The sequence below is a fragment of the Chrysochloris asiatica genome, unplaced genomic scaffold (genome assembly GCF_000296735.1).
Source record: "Chrysochloris asiatica unplaced genomic scaffold, ChrAsi1.0 scaffold00005, whole genome shotgun sequence".
NCBI classification, from domain to species: Eukaryota; Metazoa; Chordata; class Mammalia; order Afrosoricida; family Chrysochloridae; genus Chrysochloris; species Chrysochloris asiatica.
In genome coordinates, this window is record NW_006408523.1 from 9,764,233 (window position 1) to 9,786,118 (window position 21,886).

The 21,886-nt window shown below is 39.2% G+C and overlaps 1 protein-coding gene across 1 annotated transcript in view; it reads left to right on the forward strand.

The window, feature by feature from the left end:
- Positions 1-21,655, forward strand: part of MICU2 (mitochondrial calcium uptake 2) — a 94,625-nt gene extending 72,970 nt beyond the window's left edge. Inside the window, exons 9-14 of the mRNA XM_006831958.1 lie at positions 8,113-8,178; positions 12,936-13,033; positions 17,177-17,348; positions 19,506-19,614; positions 20,081-20,238; positions 21,551-21,655. Of these exons, the coding sequence (XP_006832021.1) occupies positions 8,113-8,178; positions 12,936-13,033; positions 17,177-17,348; positions 19,506-19,614; positions 20,081-20,238; positions 21,551-21,655 (708 nt within the window). The remainder of the gene's footprint in view (positions 1-8,112; positions 8,179-12,935; positions 13,034-17,176; positions 17,349-19,505; positions 19,615-20,080; positions 20,239-21,550) is intronic.
- Positions 21,656-21,886: the final 231 nt, after the last annotated feature.

The window sequence follows — 21,886 nt, forward strand, 5'->3', positions numbered from 1 at the left end:
TTTAAAGGAGATTTAGAGAACAGGGCTGACAAAGAAACATCTTGACTCTGAGCTTAGAAATGTTAAGTTGGATGATCCCATAGACAATTGCAAGCAGCTGATCAAGAAATAGTCAGGATTAGGAAGTTTCCCAACAGAGGTGATGTTTAAGTCCTGGTAGTTTCTAACCTCAAAGGAGGAGACTGTAATGTGAAGACAGCTAAGCCCAGAGTCTTCGAGAACAGTTTCATTTAAGAGGTCAAGTGGGGGTGGGGGGTGGGGGAGGGATTGATGGCAGATGGGGGAGAAGAAGTGCAATTAGCATCCTCCATCAGCAATGACACACAACACCAGATAAAGCAGGTTCAGGGGACGGTCCCAGAACTCTGAACCACATATAAAGGAATATTTAGAAAGTTTGAAGGCTTATACCCAGTGGAATTTGTAGCAGAAGCAAGAAATCTAGTGCTTTCGGGGATACACCAAAAGCACTAGCGGCTCCCAGAGTGGCCATCTTGGGCGAGACTGAGTTGGGGAAGGATCAGAGCAACCACTCCTGACATCCTTGGAGATAAAGGTGTGGACTTTTTTTTTTTGGTATCTATTGGTCTCTGGCTATCTGCGCACCTCCATTCTGGTGATTAGAGGGGGTGCCTGAGTGAGTGGATACCTCCACCCCCCACCCCAGAGGGTTCTACTATGCATGTGCACAGATCTGCTCAGAATTTAAAGGTAAAGGCCCTGCTTAAAACCAAATGGCAGCGCAAAATGGCCACAGCTGATCCTGAATTGGTCATCACTAGGGAAAAGACCTGAACAGGAGTTTTGGAATGGGAGAGACAGAGACTGAAAAGGAAACAGGCTGAAAATTAAATCCTGAGTTACATCATAACCACCAACAGTGGCATATTGAAATTTCTCAGGCAGCCTTGAATGCAGGAAGCTGAGAGAGAGAGATGTTAAAGTCATATTCATATTTGGCTACAGAATTGTTTTTGTCTTCCCTCTCCTCTTTTTTCTGCGATTATAGACTACAGTGTCCAATCTGTCTTTTTTGTTGTTGTTGCTTTGGTTTTGGTCCCATCTTTACCTTTAGGGGCCTCTTTCTCCCCTACATTACCCAAGGAGAGACAGTAATTGCAGTCACATAGTCAAGCTACAATTACACCCTATAAAATCCCTCCATCCAGGCAAGAACCAATACCAATTGTCATACACCAGGTAGTCAGCCAACACCTGCAACAATTACTCTGAATTGAGTAATAAGAAGAGTGAAAAGGGAAGCCCATTTCCTGATCACATCTACCTGGAGGCAATCAGAAAGCATACCAAAATACCATCATACAGTCATCTAAGTAGTAACTTCACAGCTAACTACTGAATATGCTGAAGAAACAAATGACCATCTCTGGACATGTCCAGAAACAAGATAAAGTGACTGAGACAAATGAGCTAGAGGTAGACCTACACTCCATGTAGGAAAGAGGGCAGGCTTTGGAAATGCCTAAGAAGGAATTCAGAAATATGATCATGAAATGTATCAAAACACTTTACAGAGGAGTTGAGAAAAATGAAGTCAGGAAAGCAATACAGGAACAATCAAATAAGATAGATACAGCATTGAAAACAATTCAAAACCTACAGAAAGAGGTCCAAACAATTAATAATAGATTATCAGAAATGGACAATACACTGAAAAGGCAAAGGAGTAGAATTGAAGAGATGGAAACCAGAACTAGTGAACTGGAAGACAAATCTCTCAATATTAGTAAGACAGAAGAGCAAGGAGAAAAAAGAATTAAAAAATCTGAAGAAGGTCTAAGATTCATGTTGGACAACATGAAGAGGAATAACTTAAGAATTATCAGCATTCCGGAAGAGGAAAAATCACACAAGTTCACAGAAGAGATAGTTGAAGAGCTGCTAGAAGAAAATTTCCCTAATATCCTGAAAAGCTAAAGAGAAACATTCAAGAAGCTCAACGAACCCCACAAAACATAGACCCCAAAAGAAAATCACCAAGACATATAATAATCAAGCTCTCCAAAATCAAAGGTAAAGAGAGAATCCTGAAAGCAGCTAGGAAAAAGAAAAGTGTTACATACAAAGGCAAGCAAGTCAGATTAAGCTTGGATCTCTGAGCAGAAACCTTGCATGCAAGAAGGCAATGGGGAGACTTATATAAAACCCTGAAAGGAAAAACTGCCAACCAAGGATCCTCTACCCAGCAAAGTTGTCAATCAAATATGATGGTATAATCAAAACATTCCAGGATAAACAGAAGCTAAGGGATTTTTCCAAAGCCAACCCTGCACTGCAAAACATCCTAAAGGGAGTTTTGTGGACTGAGAACCAAGAGAAACAGACAACAACCAGAGGTTGACATACATGGCAACACCACCCGGAACTCAGTCAAAAAATGGAAGAGTCGAGAACAGAAGTAAACTGTAAGAACAAATTCAGAGGATCTGGGAGTCAGTCTACGATCAAAACAATTACATTGTGAGAGAAGGTAAACACAGGAACAGAGATCCAGGTGGTGAGAAGGTCAGGTAGATTACAGAATAAAACAGGTTGTCTTAAACGGAGGGAAAATGAAAATCCAAGAACATGGAAACATTAAAACAATGAAGAAACTGACACAAAAGAACACACATACACACACAAAAATTCTTTTTCAGGCATTTCTTAGTTCAGCACAGGAAGACATGCAGAACTAAGAAACCAGCAGCCCGAATTGGGCTGCTAATCTCACAGTCAGCAGTTCAAAACTACCAGCTGTTCCGTAGGAGATAGATGAGGCTTTCTGCTCCCATAAAGATTTATAGCCTCGGAAACCCTGTACAGGGTCGCTGTGAGTCGGAACCGACTCCACAGTACATAACAACAACAACATTACAATATTGATTTATTCCACAGTGGTATAAAATTCAAAATAATAAGTGTCTATCCTAAAGTTAAGAGTCCTATTGTGGCACCATAGGATAAGCACTTGACCACAAGGTCACTTTGAACTACAAGGTCGGCAATTCAAACTCACTAGCCACTCCTAGGAAACCCTACACCTGGTCTCTATGAGTCAAAACCGACTCAACTACACTTAAAACAACATCCTGAAGTCTATCCAAGTAAGTTGTTTGTTGTTAAGTGCTTTCTAGTCAGTTCTGGCTCATAGCAACCCTGTATAGGGTTTCTGAGGAGCAGTTGGTAGGTTTGAACCTCCGACCTATGATTAACTAACATTCCAGTGCTAATCCTACAACTGAAAGCAGGACTCCCAAGTAAACTTAATACCAGAAAAGCCTTGTTATGTAATGGTCTTATCAAGACATTTCAGTTAGGATTTAAGGAAAGGTATCACAGGTTCTAGTGTACTTTAAATATTAAAGTGCTAATGTTTCAACTCTGTGGTAATACTGCCATTGAAGGAATATAACATTTGTATATTTTCCTTATAATATAAACAGGCATTTTCTTAGGCCAAAGATCTTTGTGGTCTACGAAATACTTTCTAAAATGACTGTACATGACACTGATTCATGATAGAAATTTACTAAGTGCCCACTGCTGTGCAATGACCCTATTGTTGTAGGTGTTGGGGACCTATTGGCTAAGGACAGATAGTGTCTTTGTTGTCATTCAACTTACATTGTAATGGGCTAGAAATGATAAACAAACCTATAAATTAGAAATTTTCAAGTAATGCCAAGTGCTATGAAAAAAAAGTTTTAAAATGTTGAAACTGCCAATATATTGTATTTTTCTTTTTATCACAATATTTTAGAAATTGAAATTTTCCACGAAGAACTGTCTAGTCCCAAGTGGTTTCAATGCTGAAATCTGTCAAGCATTTCAGCTTTCAGAAAATGCACAAAAAAAGGAACACAACTGTATAATACCAGTATAACTGTAATAACTAAAATTTTTTAATTTTTGAAACTGCAAATATATCGTATTTTTCTTTTTACCACAATATTTTTTTTTTTAATTTTTAAAAATACTCCACAAAGAAATGTCTAGTCCCAAGTGGTTTCAGTGATGAAATCTGTCAGGCATTTCAGCTTTCAGAAAATGCACAAAAAAAGGAACGCAACTGTATGATACCAGTATAAATAACCGTAACAACTAAAATTTGTCAGAGACCTAACAAGAAAAGTATGTTATATACTAGTGCATCTCATGAAAGAAAAATTTAAAAACAACAACATAAAAGTACTTGACAAGCAAATGACTTCAAACACTGTATAAAATAATATATTATGATCAAGTGAGATTTATCTAAGGAATACAAATTAGTTTAACCTTTAACAGTCATTATAATCCATCATATTAACAGAATAAAGAACAAAATACTTTCATGATCAAACTCAGCAAAGAAAGAATAAAATAGAACTTCCTCAATCTGATATCAGGCATTTATAAAATATTTGTAAATGGCATCATGCTAAAAGGTGAGATGCTGAATCCGGAAGACGGCAGGAATGTCTGTTTTCGCTTCTTGGATTCAGAATACTGCTGAAAGTCTTAGAGATTACAATAATTCAAGAAACTAAATGAAAGGTAAAAATATGGTTTAATGCGCCAGACTACAAAGCTGTTTGAACTGCAAGGTCAGCGGTTCAAGCTTACCAGCTGCTCTTCGGAAACACTACACAAGGTCAGAACCGATTCAACAGCAATAAACAACAACAACAAAGAGGCAACAACAAAATAAAAAAAAAATACTAGCACTAGAAATGAATTTAACAATGTCACTGGATAGGTTATAAGTAAAAATTAGTTGTATTTTTATAAAGTAATAGCAAACAGTTGGAAAATGAAATTAAACTTGGTTTTACTTAGTATGATATCAACTGTCATAAAATTTACAAATAGAATTAACAAAGTATGCACTAAAAACTTCAAACAGTTCTGGCAGATATGCCAGGAGGCATAAATAAACAGAGAGACAGACCATGATAATGGAACAGAAGATTCAATAACATTAAGATAGTACATCTTCCCAAACTGGTCTTAAAACTCAAGATAGAATCCTGGTGTGGCTCTGTAGGGTAAGCCCAAGGTCGGTGGTTCAAACCACCAGCCGTTCCTCAGCAAGCCTACTTATGTCGTTATGGGTCAGAACTGACTCTGCGGCACTTCCCAGCAACAACAACCTAGGCAAAATATTTATGATGCAGGAAGCATAAAAAGAAGGTGAGAAGAGAGATACCATATGATTTATCAACCCCACAAGGTATCTAGCATTCAGACATAAAAGCCACGACAAGAACAGGTATATGAGCACCCACGTCCAACGCAGCATTACTCAAAATGGCGAAAAGGTGGAAATTACCCACATACCCATCAACAGATACATGGATAAACAAACTAGGGTACATACACACAATGGAATACATTAAGAATAACAGTGAATCTAACAAACATCTCACAATATGGATGAACTTGGCAGGCATTATGCTGAGTAAACTAAGTCAATCACAAATAGACAAATATTATATGATACCACTTTTATAAAAAGTCAAGAAAAGATTTTCGTACAGAACATTCTTTATAGTTACCAGGGATGGAAAGTGTGGGAGGGAAAATTACTAACTAGATAGTAGACATATATGAACTTGGATGAGTTCATATATTAAGTGGGAAGAACAACACAATATGACCAGGGCAAAGGAAGACGCTGGGAGTACGCAGAAGTAAAAGCCAGCAACAGTAAATACTGTTACATACACAATCCTATTATAATAGTAATGTTGTTGGTAAGTGCCGTCTTGCCGATTCTGACTCATAGTGACCCTGTATAGCATTTCGGAGGAGTGGCTGGTGGGTTTGAACTGCTGACCTTACAGTTAGCAGTCCAGTGCTTATCCTACACCTTTTCCTACAACAAACAGTAATTTACAACTGGGTACTTAGGTAGATAAGTAAATTGAGCAGGTGGGATGATGTATGGGAACACACCCACAAGAATACAAAGGGCCTACAAAAAGTTTGTGGGGAAATTCTGTTTTCCCATGGACTTTTTGAAGCCCCATCATAATTAGGTTTGGCAGAAGATCTTTCTATGTAATGTATTTGTATATGCTGTAAATATATCTGTGTAGTAGAACATACAGGGGCCAAAGTTATACAAACCTTTTAGCTATTACCAAACACCTAGTGACTAAGTCACTAGGCTTGAGGGCTGAGGACCATAGTCTCAGGGACATCTAGGTCAATGGCATGACATCATCCATAAAGACAATGTTCTATATCTTACTTAAGTGAGTAGCAATTAGAATCTTCAAAGCTTGTGAGTGGCCATCTAAGATACCACTGGTGGTCTGTCCCCATCCAGAACAAAGAGTGAAGAATCAAAGACTCAAGGAAACAGTAAGTCCAAAAGACTAATGAACCACTTGACCCACAGCTTCCACTAGTCCAAGACCCGAAGACTGAGATGGAATTCAGCATCTACCACTGACCTCTCTGATGAGGAGCACAAGAGATGGCCCTAGACAGAGTGGGAGAAATATATAGAACAAAATTCAAAATCATAACAAAAGACCAGACTGACTTGTCTGATAGAGACTGGTAGAACCTCTAGGTTCTATGGCCCTTAGCCACCCTTCAAACCTGGAATCGCAGCCACTCAGTGATCACCCCTCAGGAACTTGCTCCTCTAAATCATCAACCATACGGGCCAGAACAAATCTCAGAGGGCAGGAAGGAAGGATGAATGGAAACAGGAAGTTCAGGGAGGAAGTGGGAAGAGTGCTGTGACATTTAAGAAAGTGCAACTGATGTCATGACACAGAATTTTTACAGTTGAATGGGAAACTAATTTGCTCAATGATCTTTCACCCAAACCACAATAAAAAGTTCAGGGAAAAAAGTTAGGGTGTTGAACTTGATAATATACCTGGTGTAGCGCTGTGGGATAAAGTGCTGGACCATAGGTCGGTTTGAACTGCAAAGTCGGCAGTTCAAACTCACCAACCACTTCTTGGAAACCCTGTACAGCATTGCTCTGAGTTGGAACCGACTCGACGGCATTAACAACAAATTGAACAAAAATTCAGAGATTGGGAAGAGCTGAAAAGTTTGCTGAGGAACTAGAGATAAACTATTACATAGAACAAGCAGCTAAGTGTGAGATAATTTGGAATTTAATTGGAATGATTCACAATCTTACCCAAAAAAATAGCCTCACAGACTTACAAAATGTGCCCTTTGATTGTTTAAATTATTATATATTCCTGAGTGTTTTTGTGTACATCTCCCCCCTCCCCCCCAAAAAAAAAAGAGAATGGAAGCAAATACTGTTGAATGATGATTCACGGAGGAGATTGTAATCATTGCAATGAAACAGGGTATATAAAACCAATGTTCTCCCATGTAAACTATCACAAAAAAACTTTAAAACAAAAAAAGCCTCAGAAAAAACTGCACAAGGATTTTTCTGCTCACTGATTCGAATTCATAGTTTGGAATTTCATCTACATTAGATTTTTTTTTTAATTACTTTTTTTTTTTTTTTAATTTGCTTTCCATATGAGGATTGGTACAAATGACTCTGTGAAAGGTAGGTGGGTTTTTAATGTGCTCCCGGTGATACTGATAATTGTATATAATTGATGGAAATCCTTAAATTATTTTAATGATTAGTAAATGCATACAGTGCAAAGCAAGAAAGAGCATGGCATGAATACTTTTTTAAGGCAGTATTCTTAAAAATATGATCATAAACTATCAATGATAAAATTATCAATAGAGAAAAATTATGAATAAAAATTGTCTTGAAAGAAAGGCCAGAGTAATCATGAAGTTTTAATAGAGTGATGCTCTAATACATACATGTGTTTAAGTTAGGTAGGAGAAAAATGAGCCAAATGATAATAGTCATACTTCTGTATCTATTTCTCCTTTAAATTGTATAGAATATAAAAAGGAAAAGAAAAAAATATCAGGAGTTTGAAATCCATACATATATACCTGTATGTGTATATAAAGACTTTAATGCAGAAAGAACTTTGAGCTAGTGTCTAACAAATTGCTAATAGATATTTCATAATAAACAGTGAGATCCGTTTCCAGGTTGTTTTGAAACTTCCACTAGGCGCTTGTGTAAACTTCTCTTCACAATCTTTTTAGCTGCAGAAGATCATAAGTAAACAAGATGACTTCAAGACAACGACAACTCATGATACAGAATACCTGGTACGTTCAAGTGAATATTTCCAAACATGGTATTTATAATCCCTGCTCTGTTAGTCAAATAAGTATTCCTGAGTAGTTGGTAAAATGTATTCGCACTTTAATGTTTTAAATAGATGTGTACCCCCTTCACTTGGTTCAAGCTTCCAAAGGTACTGAAGAGTAGTAATGTGTGGAGCAAAGTTTCCCTCTGAGCCACATAGTTTCCTCCCCGAGCCATTCATGCTGTCAGAGTATGGACATGTATGGAAAAGCTGGGACCTCAGAAATCCAGATAAATCTTGAGGGGCAAAGACAAAGCTGGAGACCTCACATTCCTTTTCTATCAATTCGTACTACCAGCTACACTAATGATAACACTGGGTTATTGGCATAAGGATAAACAAGTAGCTCGATGGACCAGGGTAAAGTCAACTAGTCGACACCAACTCAGTTCATGGAGAAACAAAAGTCTCTGGATAGCAAACTCCCTGCTGCCAGATCTAGTCCAACTCCTAGGGTTTCCACGGAGATAAATCTTGATAGAAGCAGACTGCCACATTTTTGTCCCATAGAGCAGCTGATGGGTTTATACCACTGAATTGTTTATTAGAAGCCAAATATTTTAACCACTGCACCCCCAGGGATCCTTATGCAGTAGAATAAGTAGCCATTATGAATTATAACTATATGTATGTTCGTTATATGGAAAGTGCACCACTTTTAAAAAGACAAAATAGACCAGAAGATCCAAGATGGCAGACTACGCAGATACGCAATCTCGACCTTCTAAACTAAAGATTCAAGACACCAAGTGAGATAGATGCAGGTCCTAGAACCCAGAGCTTCAAAGGAAATGATAAAGAAGTAAATCAGATACCAATGAGAAGAGGAGACTGAATGGAAACAGTGAGCAAGAAGACAGCTGGAAAGCCAGCCAGCCTAGCGTGGCCACTTTGAATTACGGCAAGCAGTGTTACTCTCTTTCCCCTCCTCACTTTTGTAAAGAACACTACGGTACAGGTGCGCCGCCCTGCATTCAGCAGTTCATCAGCACTCCGGGCATCAAGTGATGCATCCCAGTCACAGCTAGGGTTGGTGGGTGGCGTCTGTGCCAATACTGTGTCACTGTCTTGTATTTTTCACTTTTGTCCTCATTTTTCTTTTCCTTTTCTGCTCTTTTTCTTCATAAGTCTTCCACCATCTCTCTTTTCTTCATCTTTCCCCTTCTGTTTTTAGTCAGGAGCCGGAGACCCTATCCAGCCATATTCACCACAGACAGCCACAGCCCCACCAGCTGGGTAAGGGCCCCCACCCATTCCACTCTCAGAGACAGACAGAGGACAAACGGAAAGAGGCCAACTGCTGCCCAGCCTGCCCTCAGTGATCATCAACATTTGCCAACACTCCAGCTTGTTTCCAGATCCACTCGGCGACCGGTGGTGCACCCCAGTGCTGCCAAACTGGCAACCAGAATAGCCTGCGTGCTCCACTGCCCAGAAAGCAGGATGAAGCCAACACAGAGACAGCATGTGATACAGCAGCACCGCCATGTCTCAGAAACAACAGGTCACGTCAGTAATAGGAAAAGAGAGAGAAGAAGGACAAGGTGACGCAGAACAAAAGACAGTGATAAAGGTAACCTCAACGAAAAGTAATCGACTTTCTCACCAAAATGAAAAAGAAGAAAATCATAAAGTCCCAGTAAATGCTGAAACAACAGCAAAAAAAGGAAATGATAAGAAAATCAAACAAAATGAACTCAGAACGGAAAAATATATGGAATAAAGAAACCATCAACAGCACACACAGCAAAAGGACAGCAGTAAACTCATGCCTGTCAATAATTACACTGATTGTACACATGGGTTAAATACACCAGTCAAGAGACAGAGTAGCAGAATGGATAAGTAAACATGAACTGTTAATATGTCTACAAGATACACACCATAGACACAGAGACAAAGATCAGCTAAAAACTCAAAAGATGGAAAAAAATTTATCAAGCAAATGACTGAAAGAAGAGGAGTGGCAAATACTAATTTCTGATAAAATAGACTTTAGGCAAAAATGAAAAACCTATTAAATGGGAAAGAGTTTCTTTAATGTGCTGGCAAAACTGAACATCCATTTGTAGAAAAATGAAACAAGATTCACATCTCTCACCATGTACAGAAACTCAAGATGTGTGTGTGTCTACAAGGGAATTTCAAAAGTTTGTGGAAGTTTGGAACTGAAAGATAATGACATTTTTTCACAGACTTTGAAACCTAGTTTGGTATGCATTCTTGTTGCTGTTAGTACCGTCGCGTCGGTTCCTATTCATAGTGAGCCTGTTTAGGGTTTCCAAGGAGCAGCTGGTGGCATGAACGGCCACCTTACAGCTCAAACCAACCTTGAGTTTCAGTGCTTATCCTTCAGTACCACACCACAACTCTGTATTAGATAAATTTTGTTGTTGTTAAATGCTGATGAGTTGCTTCCAACTCACAGGGGCCCTTTATAGGGTTTCGAGGAGCAGCTGAGGGTTTGATGGGAGTGCAGTATCTCCATAGAATAAGTACTGAACTTCGAACCACAGGTTGGTGGTTCAAGCCCACCATCCACTCTAAGGGACAGAAATGAGGCTTTCTGATGCCACAAAGATTGACAAGCCTCAGAAACCCTATACAGGGTCCATGTGAGTTGGAATCAACATGGCAGGCAGCACACAACAACACACATATATATACACACACACACATATATATATACACATACATATATATACACACATATATACACATACATATATACACGTATACACACATGTATACACACACATATATACACATATATATACACACACACATATATATACACACGCATACATATATATACACACACATATATACACACATATATACACACACATATGTACACATATACACACACATATATAAAACAAAAATGTATTTATCCATTTTTTAAAGAGTACAATAATTCAGTGACATTAATTACTTCATGTGGTTCTACCATCACCACTATATGTAATATTTGAAATGTCAAGATTATAGACCTAGAGAACTGACTCATGGCTTCCAAAGGTTAAGGAAAGGGTCGGGTATGACCTTGCTTAGTTCCCATGCTATTTCTTTTCCTCGTGTTCATCATGCTGGTGCTCTGTCCACACCTGCTGTCCGCTCGGAGGGCCCCAAAGTGGAATTCTCCTGGAGAGCTGAGTGTTGCATTTTGACCCTCTTTCTTGGAGACTGAAGGCATGGGATAGAGGCAGGAGGAGAGGTCTTTGAGCTGAATGAATGTGGTTTTTGCTGGAGCTTCAGGTTCCAATCTCTATTATGTGATCCCATTACAAGTCCTAGACCACAGCCCAGGTCCCGTTTGGCCAATCCACTGATGGCCAGACTGAAGGTTTCATGAAGTTCTCATAATAATCTCACCCCCTACTACTAGGAGGTTTTCTGCTCCCGTGAAGACTTCCAGCCTCAGAACCCCTATCCAGGGTCACTATGAGTCAGAACCAACTCCATGGCACACCACCACCACCACCACCACCACCATGTCTGAGACGTAAGGTTGGGGACATGGTGAACCATCCAACATCTGGATCGACTTTTGCATTCTCTAATTGCTGTGTCTCAGAACATTGGGCTTCAGGTTGTGCCCCTTTCATTGTTTGGTTGCTGGGATACGTTTTTGTTGACGTCATTTTGTTCTGCCATTCTTTCTGCTGTTTGTTGTATGAGACTGGAGAGAAGAAGATTCTGAGTTTGTAATTCCATTGCCTTTCCATTACATTCTTACCTGGTGTGGCGCTGTGGGGTAAAGTACTGCAACACAAGGTCGGTGTAAGCCACAAGGTCAGCAGTTCAAACTCACCTAGTCTTTGGAAACCCTATGCAGGGCTGCCAAGAGTTGGAACCAACGCAACTGCACTTAACAACAACAATGTTATAAGGATGTCCTGGTATGGTACTGTAGAATAAGCACCGGACTGCTAACCACAAGGTTGGTGGTTCAAATCCACTAGCCACTCCTCGGAAATCCTATACAGGGTCACTATGAGTTGGAACCGACTTGACAGCACTTAACAACAACAACAACAGCAATTGGAGTCCTGGTATGGCGCTGTAGGATAAGTACTAGACTGTTAACCACGTGATTGGCAGTTCAAACCCACCAGCCACTCCTCAGAAACCCTGTAGAGAGTTGCTATGAGTCAGAACTGACTCAATCGCACTTAACAACAGCAACAACAAAGTTATACAGTTGAGCCCTGGTGTGACACTGTAGGATAAGCACTGGACTGCTACCATCAGGTCCACTGTTCAAACCTACCAGCTGCTCTATGAAACTGTATACAGGGTCACTGTGAGTCAGAACCAACTCAGCAGCTCACAACAACATTATAATTAGGCAAAGCAAATGTTTTCCAAGTCATTCTAACATTTAGCAAAAGTTCAAAGATTTTTTCTGCTTTAATTCTCTGAATGTTGCCTCATTAAAAATTACGTAGGGTCACAATTTGATGCAGTACTTTTTAAATTATAATTCTAAGTTATCTTTTGGTATGATCTAAGATTTTGTTTACTGCTGAATCCTACCTTGGGTAGTTTAGACCTCATTGGTTTTCACCTGTATAAACAAAAATGCTTATTTAGTAACTGTTATTTGGTATGCTACAATAATCACATGTAGACATTGTCCTGAAAGTTCCAGTCTATAGCATCCATTTTGTTCTGATTGATAATTATATGAAATTACTGTATCATTTTTTATAGGATCCTAAAGTGAAAGAATCTGACATTAATACAACTCTTCAGTTACGTTTCTTTGGAAAAAGAGGAGAGAAAAAACTTCATTATAAAGAGTTTCGAAGGTAAATGCAGTGTGTATATTCATTAAGGAAAATACCATAGCTGAGTAATGAAAGAGCAATTGAATATATCAATTTCCTAGTACTGCAGTCCTGGGGTGGCGCTGTGGGTTAATGCGCCAGACTGCAAAGCCATTTGAACTGCAAGGTCTGTGGTTCAAGCTCACCAGCTGCTCCTTGGAAACTCTATACAGGGTTGCTATGGGTCGGAACTGACTTGACGGCACTTCACAACAACAACAACAGCCCATATGGGAGCACGATGGCTCTGAAAGATAAGCACTGACTGGACTGTGAACCACAAGTTCAGCTACTCCAGCCAACCAGCTGCTCTGCAGGAGAAAGATGAAACTTTCTGCTCTCGTAAAGATTTATGGCCATGGAAACTCTATCTAGGGTCAGTGTGACCCAGAACCGACTCAACAGCACTTAACAACAACAACAGCAGACCATATAACTAAATATTATCTGTGAGTCTATATAGTATTTGTCTCTGAACACTAAACCTACAAATTCAAGTTACTGTCCTGGTTACCTAGTGCTGCCATACCACAGACACCTCAGTGCATGGCTTTAACAGATAGGAGTTTATTGTCTCTCATGTTTGGAGGCTAGAAGTCCGAATCAGGCCATGGGTTCTAGGCCAAGGGCCTTGTTTGCTGGTCGCCCTGTGAGTGCTTTATCTGTTTTCCACAGATACGTTTCTGTGCCTGTCAACCTCTTTTTATAATTCAGAAAACATTAGGTTTAGGACTCAGCCTACACTGGTTTGGCCTCATTAACATAACCAAAGAGGAAACCCTCTTCCCAAATGGGGCCACATCTATAGATACAGGGGTTAGACTTCAGGACATTTTAGAGAAGCAAAAACCAATCACAGAACTTCTGACAGGATCACAGACTAGGCAGGTGCACTACACGAACCCTCTACAACAAAGATATGAGAGACAAAATAGACACAGATGAAAATTCTGACACCCTGACCTTCAGAAGAAAGATTAGAGAGGTGGCCAGAGTGTTTGCTAGGAAAAGAGGCCCAGCAGGAACAATGGGAGAGGGAGACTGACGCAGCTTGACCATCTTGTGAGTAGCTTTGGCAGTGGAGGGAGGCCTGGCAGAGCAGATTCACACAGGTGATGGAAACGGTGCGATGTCTTCTTTCTCTGGATTAAGTGCTCTGAACACAGATAACACCGAGGTCAATAGGAACTGTGCTATCACATTCCTTCTATATCCACCTTGTAAGCTCCTTCAATTGCGAGACTTCCCCAGAGGTTTCTCCCCTCCAGGTCCAACAACTGCACTGTTTGTTTTTATAAGATTGGCAAAGTGGCAGCATCAGTGGGCTCAAGCGTGGCAACAATTGTGAAGTTGGCCCAGGACCGGGCATTGTTTGGGTCGCTATGAGTCAGTTCTGACTCAATAGCACCTAACAACAACAACAAACAACCCCACAGCGCCCCATAGATAACAGACAATTTTAGCTCACGCAGAGAAACAAGAAAGAATGGCTCAAACAAATTATCAAGATGGAGAAACATAAAACATTTCTGAGGAAGAAAAGGTAGAGGAATTAACTGAAAAAGAATTCAAAAGACTGATAGATACCTTCAATGGAGCTATAGAAAGATCCAGGAAAGCAAGGAGAACATAATAAAAACTTTAGAAAATTTCAGGAAAATACTACAAAAACAGACAGTGCCCTTTGTTTCTTTAAATTACTATATATTCCTGAGTGCTTTTGTGTACACACACCCCCAAAAAAAAATACAGGGAATGGAAGAAAATCCTGTTGAATGAAGAGGCACAGAGGCAATTGTAATCATTGCAATGAAACGATGGTGTAAAGCCAATATTCTCAGTGTTCTCCCATGTAAACTGTCACTCACTTCACAATTGAAACTTTCTAAAAATGCAAATTTTGGAAAGATTTCTGAAAAATAAAACCTGCAATTAGAAATCCAGAAGGTTGATGCTCAGATTTTGGAAATAGACAATCCATTGTAAGAACAGAGAAACAGATGCAAAGCAATGGAAACCTGCATTAGTGAGCTTGAAGATAAATCTCTCAATATTAGTATGCCAGAAGAACAAGCAGAAGAAAGAATGAAAAAAATCCAACGAAAATCTAAGACTTATGTGGGACACTATGGAGAGAAACAACTTCTGGGTGATCGGATGTGTATACAAGAAGCTGAACAAACCCCAAGCAGGCTAGAGCCCAAAAGAAAATCAACCAAGTTATATCATAATCAAACCTCCCAAACCAAAGACAGAGAAGGAATCCTGAGAACAGCTCAGGAAGAATGACAAGTCACACACAAAGGAGAACCAGTAAGACTATGCTCTGAGTTCTCGGCAGACACCAGGCAGGCAAGAAGACAGTGAGATGTCATATATAAATTGTCTTTCAAAAATGATTGTGAAACTAGGACATTCCCAGATGATGAGTAGTTAAGTAAATAATTTGTAAAAGCCAGACCCACCTCACAAGAATATTAAAGGGAGTCCTTTGGACAGAAAATCAATGACATCAAACAGCATGAGATTAAGACATATGACATCATCACCCAGAGTTTTTAAAAATTGCTGACATACATGGCTTCACTGTAGAGTTCTATCAAGCAGTCAGAGCAAACTTGATATCAACTCAACTGAAACTATTAGAATAGAAATAAAAAGAATAATCCTTAATTCATTCTGTAAAGACAACGCTGATATCAAAGCCAGGCAGAGACACCACTGAAAAAGAAAATTAAAGACCATGAAAATTACAACCTCTCCCTGATGAGTAGACACAAAAATTCTGGCCAACACAACGGAGTGGTATATAAAAAAATAACACATCATGAGCAAGTGGGATTCATACTAGGGATGCAAGGGTTATTCAACATTAGAAGTATCACATGACTGTCTCAGTCAATACCAAAAAAAAAAGGGTATTTGATAAAGTCCAACACCCTTTCAAGATAAAAACTCAGCAAAATAGGAATGAAGAGAAATTCCTCAACACAAAGGTATGCAGCGCTGTGGGCTGATGCATCAGACTGCAAAGTCATTTGAACTGCAAAGGTCAGTGGTTCAAGCTCACCAGCTGCTCGTTGGAAACCCTATACAGGGTCGCTATGGGTTGGAATTGTCTCGACAGCACTCAACAACAACAACAAATGCAAAACAAACAGCCAACACTAATTTCAACAGAGGAAGGTTGAGAGCCTTCCTCTTGAGAACAGGAATAAGACAAAAAAATGCCTTTTTAGCTACTCTGAATCCGTTTTCTACTGCAAGTCTTAGCTAGCACAGTCAAGCCAGGAAGGGAGGTAAAGGGTGCCCAGATTGGGAAGGGAGGAAGAGGCACTATTCACATGACCCTGTACATAGAAAATCTCAGAGAGTCCGCACAAAAGTTAGTTCAGCAAAGTGGCAGGAGGCAAGATCAACATACAAAAATCAGTTGAGTTCCTCTACACTAATAATGAAGACTCCAAAAAGGAAGCCAAAAAATCAGTACCGTTTACAATAGCCCCAAAAGAAATATACCTAGGAAAAAGTCTGACGCACTGCTGTAAGAAGCTAAAAGGGAGTGACATACAGAGAAAGCCATTCCATTCTCATGGTTGGAAGACAAACAGCACCCCATCAATACTACAGCATTTCTGTTAACTGCCCATAAAGATTTACAGCCTCGGAAACCCTGTACAGGGTCGCTATGGGTCGAAACCGACTTGACGGCACTTAACAACAACAACAACAACATTAATACATAGGGGAGTGTGGTGACTCCATGTGATAAGCACTAGGCTGCAAACCACAAGGTCCAAGGTTTGAGCCCACCAGCTGCTCTATGAGAAGCTTTCGGCTCCTGAGAAAATTTGAAGCCTCAGAAACCCTATGCAGGGTCGTTGTAAGTCAGAACCGACTCGCTGGCACTTAAAAACAACCATTAATTAATACATTGACAAAGAGCACCTCAGTGGTATAATTTTCTTAAATGAATAATAAAAGTAAAATCTAATTACAAAATCATGATAATTATTATAATAATGTAATGGCTTTATAAAATTAAGGTGAAATTCTACTGTGTGCCTCATATCAATTTTGCATTTACTGTGTCTCTTTTATCAATTTTGCATTTTGACATTTAAGATTTATGGAAAATCTACAAACAGAGGTCCAAGAAATGGAATTCCTTCAATTTTCTAGAGGTTTAAATTTCATGAGAAAAGAAGACTTTGCCGAATGGCTCCTTTTTTTCACTAATACTGGAAATAAAGACATTTATTGGAAGAATGTGAGAGAGAAGTTGTCAACAGGAGAGGTTCGTATGCCCTTTTTTATACATATGCTAAAGATGAAATAATAAAGTAAGCTCATTTGTATAATTAATTTCCAAATGAACATAGACTATATTACTTGGTATTTGTTGTTATTGTTGTTGGGTGCTGTGGAGTCAATTCTGACTCATAGCGACTCTGTGCACAACAGAAGGAAACACTGCCTAGTTCTAGGCCATGCTCACAATGACTGTTCTGTTTGAGCCCATTGCTGCTGCCACTGTGTCAGTCCATTTACGTTGGGGACCTTCCTCTTGTTCGCTGAGACTCAGCTTTGCCAAGCATGATGTCCTTCTCCAGGGATGGGTCTGACCATCCTGGCTTCTAAGGAGCATTCTGACTGTACTTCTTCCAACACAGATTTGTTTGTTCTTCTGACAGTCCATGGTACTTTTAATATTCTCCAGTACCACAACGCAAATGCATCAGTTCTTTTACAGTCTTCCTTATCCATTCCAACGTTCATATGCATATGAGATTATTGAAAATACCATGGCTTGGGTCAGGTGCACCTTAGTCCTCAAGCTGACATCTTTGCTCTTCAACACTTTAAAAAGGTTTTATGCAGCAGATTGGCCTAATTCAATGTGTTGTATGATTTCTTGACTGCTGCTTCCATGAGTGTTAATAATGGATCCAAGCAAAATCAAGTCTTTGACAACTTCAATCATTTCTCCATTTATTATGATGTTATTTTCTGGTCCAGTTGTAAGGATTTTAGTTTTCTGCAGAAAGGTCTGACGAGGGGGCTGCCACTATGTACATCAAGGATACAGATGCAGATATGTGTGCTTTTGTCTGAGTCAACTACTTCTAGAGACATGTTGCTGTTGTTATTAAGTGCCGTCGAGTCGGTTCCGACCCATAGCGATCCTACATAGGGTTTCCAAGGAGTGACTGGTGAGCTTGAACCGCCGACCTTGCAGTTCAAACAGCTTTGCAGTCTGGCGCATTAACCCACAACGCCACATCAGAACTCCACATAGAGACACAGAACTTGGTAATACTTACCTCTATGAAATGGAATGGGGAATCTGAAAAGAGGAAGATTTTCTTTTTTTTCCTTGTGTAGTATTTGAGTTTTTTACCGTGTATAAATATGTTACTTAAAAATTTCTTCAGAACTTAAGTTTTTTAAAAAATAAGAAATGTCATATATTCACAAAAGCTTAAAGCAGTAAAATTTGAATAAGACAACACATGTGCAAAGGGCAAGATTCCTACGGTCTCTACAAAGAACAACTTGTTCTGACGAGGAATTTACTTTCAGATGAAGGATTTTTGTTATTTATTACTTTTTCAATAGAAAAACTAGGTTTTTATTTGTTTGTGTGTATTGTTGCCTTCTCTCTCACTCCTAGTAACCATCGTAGAAAGTTTATTGTAGAATGAAATCTGCTATGGACATTTTTTTTTTTAGTGACCTCAGACAGTATCTGTCTCTTTGCAACCAACTAGTTTGACTTAGCATAATGTCCTCCAGGTTCCTCCATGTTATGTGGTGTTCCGCAGATTCCTCGTTACTCAGCAGAGTTGCATGGTATCCCATTGTGTGTGTACCACAGTTTGTTTCACCTTTCATCTGCTGATGGCCGTGTAGGCTGTCTCCGTCTGTTTGCTCTTGTGAATGATGGTGTAATCAACATAGGTGTGCATATATCTCTTCATGTCATGGTTCTTATTTCTTAAGGATATATATCAAGTAGAGAAATTGCTGCATCACTGTGGTTGTTGTTAAGTGCCATCAAGTCAGTTCCGACTCATAACAACCCTGTGTTGGGTTTCCAAGGAGCAGCTGGTGAGTTTGAACTACCGACCTTGAGGTCAAGTGCTTATCCTGTGGTACCACACCTTATTCATACAGTATTTGTATTTCAAATGTTCTGAGAAAGTATCAGATCATTTTCCACAGCAATTACACCATTTGACAGTTCCACCTGCAGTTTAGGAGGGTCCCATAGTCTCCACAACCTCTCCAGCATTTGTTGTTTTCGATTGTTTTTTTTTTAACTTTCCTTTCAGATTAGGGATTTTTATTATTTTATTACTTTTTCAATCGAAAAGCTAGGTTTTACTTGTTTGTTTATTGTTTATTCTCTTTATAAAATTATAGTAAAAACTGACTTTTGTCTTTTTATTAGAACATTAGTTTGGATGAGTTCAAATCATTTTGCCACTTTACAACCCACTTGGAAGACTTTGCGATTGCCATGCAAATGTTTAGTCTAGCTCATCGTCCTGTCAAGCTCGGTGAGTGATGTCACCATTTCACTTTTATCTCCTACAGCAATTTCACTCTATCCTTCAGTTAGGTGGTACCAACCACAGAGCCAGTTATCAGGAAAATTAGTAATGGGCCTTATAAATTCACTGGGGTTATTCTGGGTTTACAGCACCAGCACTCCCTTTTAACAGTTACTTTAGATGCTTTTTGCTTTCTCATTTTCTCCTAAAAAGGAGAAAATACTTTAATATTTATGTTTAAAATATTGATTAACATCATTTACTCACCTTCCAGTTACTTTCATGTCGTTGTTTTTTATACAAATTTGTAATTTGGATATTTTCTTAATGGGTATTTTTGTTTGTTTTCAGTTTTCTTCCCAAATGATAAAAATGTATGTTAGTTTTAACTGCATAAATGATGAAAGATTAGATTCATTGCCCTGGGGCTGTTGCCCATGACTGATGGGCTGTTTTGTGTTTGCTTTCTTAGCGGAGTTTAAGAGAGCTGTGAAGGTTGCTACAGGACAGGAGCTCTCCAACAACATTCTGGACACTGTCTTCAAGATCTTTGACGTGGACGGGGATGAATGTCTTAGCCACGAAGAGTTTCTGGGGGTGTTGAAAAACAGAATGCATCGAGGTTTATGGGTAATGGATTTTAAATAATTACATGTTTACATGAAATTAAAAGATTCCTGAATGGTGCCAATAGTTTGCACTAGATTCCAACCCTAAAGGTTGGTGGTTCGAGCCCCCCAGCAGCACTATGGGAAAGAAGCTTGATAATGTGTCTCTAGATGATTGTTGTTATTCACTGAAATTCACTCGTTAATCTACGCTGTGGACACAATCAGACAGCAGATTAGAATCTGCTAGAGGGACTGTCATATAAACAGTTTGCCGGAAAACTAGATCCCGAGAGAATCGCCGTGTAGGCAGGGAGTTAGTGTGAATGGAAGGACAGGGGGCGGGAGGGGATACCGGCAAAAGAGATGGACAGTGAGGAGTTCATGGAGCCACGGCTCTCTATGGACAGCTGAGAACAACAAATTCAGCTTCTTGCTGCAAATACCGTGCTTTCTAGTAGCCAACATGTTTTACAGGCTTTGTGGTCATTCAGCACCACATAGGTCCTGGTGAGACTCCTGAGAACTGAACCAAGCTGTGGTGAATAGTTTCTGATACCAGGAGCCTCTTTGCCCTTTCTCAATAAACATTGAGGAGAAGCACTATAAATCAGATATGGGAAAAACAGTTCTGTAACCTAAGGAAGACCTTGGCTTCCATTTGACTGTACTCCTGTGGTCGCTCCTTTAACTTGTTCACTTTGTTGAGAAAGGTAATAATCGCACAAAACTTTCCATTCACAAAGAACTTATGTGGTGAGTTCAGTTATTTCTCTATAAGAGAATGCATTGTGACCTATAGTTTCTTTTTCATTTTAATCAAGGTTAAATCAGAATTTTAGGCTTATAACTGTTGTTCCACATAGCTAAATAAAGTTCATTTTTTTAAAAACAGAAAACATTATAAAATAATTCTTTTTAAAACCACTATATGAAGGAAGGAGTCCTGGTGTGGTACTGTGAATTAATGCGCTGTGGGTTAACTGCAAAGTCAGTGGTTCAAGCTCATCAGCTGCTCCTCAGAAACCCTATACAGGGTCTCTGTGGTTCGTCAGCACTTAACAACAACATGAAAGAACACTTACAATATGAAAGAAAATTGCTGAACATTTTCATTCTCTTCTTAGAGAAAGAGTACCACTCATTTCTACTTGGTCAGCCCCATTCCTTGTTCTCCTAAAGGCATTCTTATCTGACACTTACTTTTTTTCCCATTAGCCTTATAAAGTCTTTTACCTCAGACACTCTCTGTGAAATACAGTTATGTAAAATACGCAGCAAATGATCATTAATATTGAAGAGATTGACCTCTTAACCTTTGCTTTTGACCACAGGTACCACAGCAGCTAAGTGTACAAGAATACTGGAAATGTGTGAAAAAAGAAAGCATTAAAGGAGTAAAAGAAGTCTGGAAACAAGCTGGAAAAAATCTTTTTTAAAAATTATGTGGACATTCTGTTGCTCCAAATGCTAGGAGCTAGAGGGTTTTAAGTACTAGATGTTCATCTTCAGTCTTCATTGGTTTTCTTTGTAATATATCTTGTACTTGTTACTGAATCTGTAATTTCTTACTATTAATAAGTTTTATTAAAGAATTTATTTGAAAGAACAAGTATTCTTTTACAAAACAAACATTAGATTCTGCCAGGAGCACTCAGATTGAAGTAATG